Raw genomic sequence first — 2,703 nt, 5'->3', positions numbered from 1 at the left:
CTCTCCCTCCGTCTCCCTTTCTCAGAATCCCGAGTTGTGTCCAACGACTCAGACTCGGACCTGGAGGAGGCCTCCGAGCTGCTGTCCTCATCGGAGGCCAGTGCCCTGCGCCGCCTTAGCTTCCTGGAGCAGCACCAGCAGGAGGCCAGCCTGGAGGAGGCTTCTGGCAGCCACAGTGATAGCGAAGAGCAGCTGGAGGCCGTGGCCAGGGAGGATGGGAACGGGGACGACGGGGTCCCAGCTCTGCAGCTCTCGGGGTTCAACACCAACCAGTCCAACAACGCGCTGCAGGCCCCACTGCCTGCCATGAGGCTCCGTGGTGGGCGGATCGCACTGGGCTCCTGCAGGGAGAGGCGGCCAGAGTTCGTCTGAGCTGGGGTGGGGCCAGGACCACGGGTGGCTGCTGCTCCCACGTGCTCCCGTCCCTCCACCTCCAGTGTCCTGGCCCCATGGCATGGCTCAGCTGCGCCATCCTGGGGGTGCTGCCGAGTGCGCCTGGACTTGGATGTCGTGCCATCAGGTGCCTGCTTCCAGGGGCATGCGGTCTCGGGGCTGTGTGTGGAGTGGGCCCTGCACGCCTTTGCACCCAGGCAGGCCTGGCTCAGTAGAGCTGGGGGATCACTGCTGTCCTGTGAAGTTGCCGTGGCCTTGGTGGTGCCCATGGGGCTGTGTGGATGAAGGACGGAGACCCTGCCCTCCTCACAGGTCTGTTGCAGGGACTGGGCATCCAGAAGCCATTCTGGGAGCCTTGGATGGGGCAGAGGCTGGGGCTTGGAGAGGTGTCAAGGGTGTGTTACAGCAGGGTCTGAACACAGGCCCTGGACTCCCTTTTCCAGGAACCCAGGTCTGGCCACCTGGGGCTTAGGTACACTGGGGTCTCCGAGCGACTGGAGTTAACTCACGCACATTTATTTTGCTGGAATAAAGTTTCTAATCAGGTCTGTTCTCTGAGGCAGCTGCAACCTTGGCAGAAGGGACCAGGGAGAGGACATAGAGGGCCCCCCAGTAGGGAGGTGTGAGGAAGAGAAAGGTCACCGCCACAGACCCAGTAAGGAGCTGAGGGAGGGAAGCGAGGGGTGGGAGGCTGAGCGCCCAGTGGGAGACAGACCCTAAGCCCCCAACCCCCCAACCCAGGGGACTCTGCATAGTCTAGGCACGGACCCGGGGCACCAAGTGACCTCCCTGGGGGGTCTGGTCCCTCCTGAGGCTGCATCAGGCACAAATCCACAGAAGCCTCAGCCCAGGATGGGTGAATTCGGGTGGGGGCTGCCTGCCTTGGGGAGTCCAGAGGAGCAGCAGCCCAAAGCACTGGAGGGGGGGGGCTGGACTCCAGCAGAGGCTTCCTCCTGCAGGTGACCAGGTCATTGTCCGTGTGGCCGCCTCTAGGGGCTAGGAAAGGGGAGGAAGGTGGTCTCAGGAGGGGGCAGATCTAGTCTGTCCAGGACAGCCTGAGGCCCACTGCTGAGCATGAGGGGGTGTAGCCCGGGTGGGGAGGGTGTCACACAGGTGTGGGCAGTGAACTCTGACTTTAAAGCAACCGGACCAAAGTCAGACCTAGCTAAACCCCACCCCTGGGCTGAGTACAAAGTGCGGCGGCCTGCCCAAGCAACACCTCTGGTGTGGGTCGGGCAGCTGGGAGGCCCTCAACAGGGGCAGATGCTGTCCCGCTCCTGGGACTCAGGCCAGTCCCTCCCCATGTGCCCACTCAGGGAAGGGTTGGCCCGAAGCCACCTCCTGTCTGACCACTGGGGTGTCTGGGCAGGTTTCTAAACCCTATTCTGGAAAGTCCCACCGCACGCCTGCCACGCAGGGGAGTCTCCTGCTGCTATGGGGGGTCACCAGCAGGCGGACGGAGTACCATGACTCTCCCTGCCAGGAACAGGGCCCCAGGAGCTGCAGCCAGGTGGGGACTGGGGTGCCCTGATGGCCCAGCACTGGCTGGGGCCTGCTGCAGGGACAAAGCCAGAACACGCCCGCACACCAACAGAGGGGACAACACCCCCATATCTAACCCCACATCTAACCCCACAGCCGGTACCTGTCAGGGCGGTAGCTACTGTACCAGCCGGTAGGTGATGTACCTGCCGGCCGTCTCGCTGGGCCGGATGATCTTCACCACCTGCGGAGGCAGGAGAGCAGGGGCTGAGGGCACCGTACAGTAGGCGGGCAGCACACCAGCTGGGGAGGGCCAGCAGAGGCCCGAGATGCTGACCCTGGGGTCATGCTCTTCTCTGGGCCCAGTGTCGAGGAGGAGGGGCGGTTGGAGGGGACAGAAGCCCCTGCAGACCAGTGGTCAGCACAGAGCCGCCCCAGGGCCCCTTCTCCTGAAGGCTCACCTGTCCACGCTTTATCCCGAAGTACCGAGCCACGGGGTCCCCCGCCTGGATCCTGGGCAGCTGGTTCTCACGGAGCTTACTGGGAAGCAGGGTTAGGAAAATGACAGGTAGGGCCGGGGAGTGGGGGGATGTGGAAATCCAGAGGCACATGTGGGGCAGAGGCCGGCAGGGCTGGAAAGGATACTATCGGGCCAGCAGCTCCGTCACTTCCTCCTTGGTCATGACGACGTGCTCAGGGACCAGCTGTCGAGAGAGAAGGCCACCAGACATCACCAAGGGCTGGGCCAGACCCCATGGGGCTCCCAGGCACTACCACCGCCCCTGAGCTACCAACCCGGCACTCAGGGAGCCTACCCTACCCCGCCCC

General features: G+C 64.0%; 2 protein-coding genes across 3 annotated transcripts in view; one reads left to right on the top strand and one right to left on the bottom strand.

Moving 5' to 3' along the window:
- ARHGAP45 (Rho GTPase activating protein 45) overlaps positions 1-939 on the top strand; it is a 23,220-nt gene extending 22,281 nt beyond the window's left edge. Inside the window, exon 23 of the mRNA XM_037733445.1 lies at positions 26-939. Within this exon, the coding sequence (XP_037589373.1) occupies positions 26-372 (347 nt within the window). The 3' untranslated portion in view covers positions 373-939. The remainder of the gene's footprint in view (positions 1-25) is intronic.
- Positions 898-2,703, bottom strand: part of POLR2E (RNA polymerase II, I and III subunit E) — a 7,422-nt gene continuing 5,616 nt past the window's right edge. For both annotated transcript variants that reach the window (XM_017514466.2, XM_017514463.2), the window contains 4 exons: positions 2,521-2,579; positions 2,337-2,415; positions 2,039-2,119; positions 898-1,389 (listed from right to left, as the gene is read on the bottom strand). In XM_017514466.2, the coding sequence (XP_017369955.1) occupies positions 2,054-2,119; positions 2,337-2,415; positions 2,521-2,579 (204 nt within the window). In that variant the 3' untranslated portion in view covers positions 898-1,389; positions 2,039-2,053. The remainder of the gene's footprint in view (positions 1,390-2,038; positions 2,120-2,336; positions 2,416-2,520; positions 2,580-2,703) is intronic.

The sequence above is a fragment of the Cebus imitator genome, unplaced genomic scaffold, assembly GCF_001604975.1.
Source record: "Cebus imitator isolate Cc_AM_T3 unplaced genomic scaffold, Cebus_imitator-1.0 Scaffold524, whole genome shotgun sequence".
Lineage (NCBI taxonomy): Eukaryota > Metazoa > Chordata > Mammalia > Primates > Cebidae > Cebus > Cebus imitator.
Note: the sequence above shows the minus strand (reverse complement) of the source record. Positions and strands in the feature narration are given on the sequence as shown.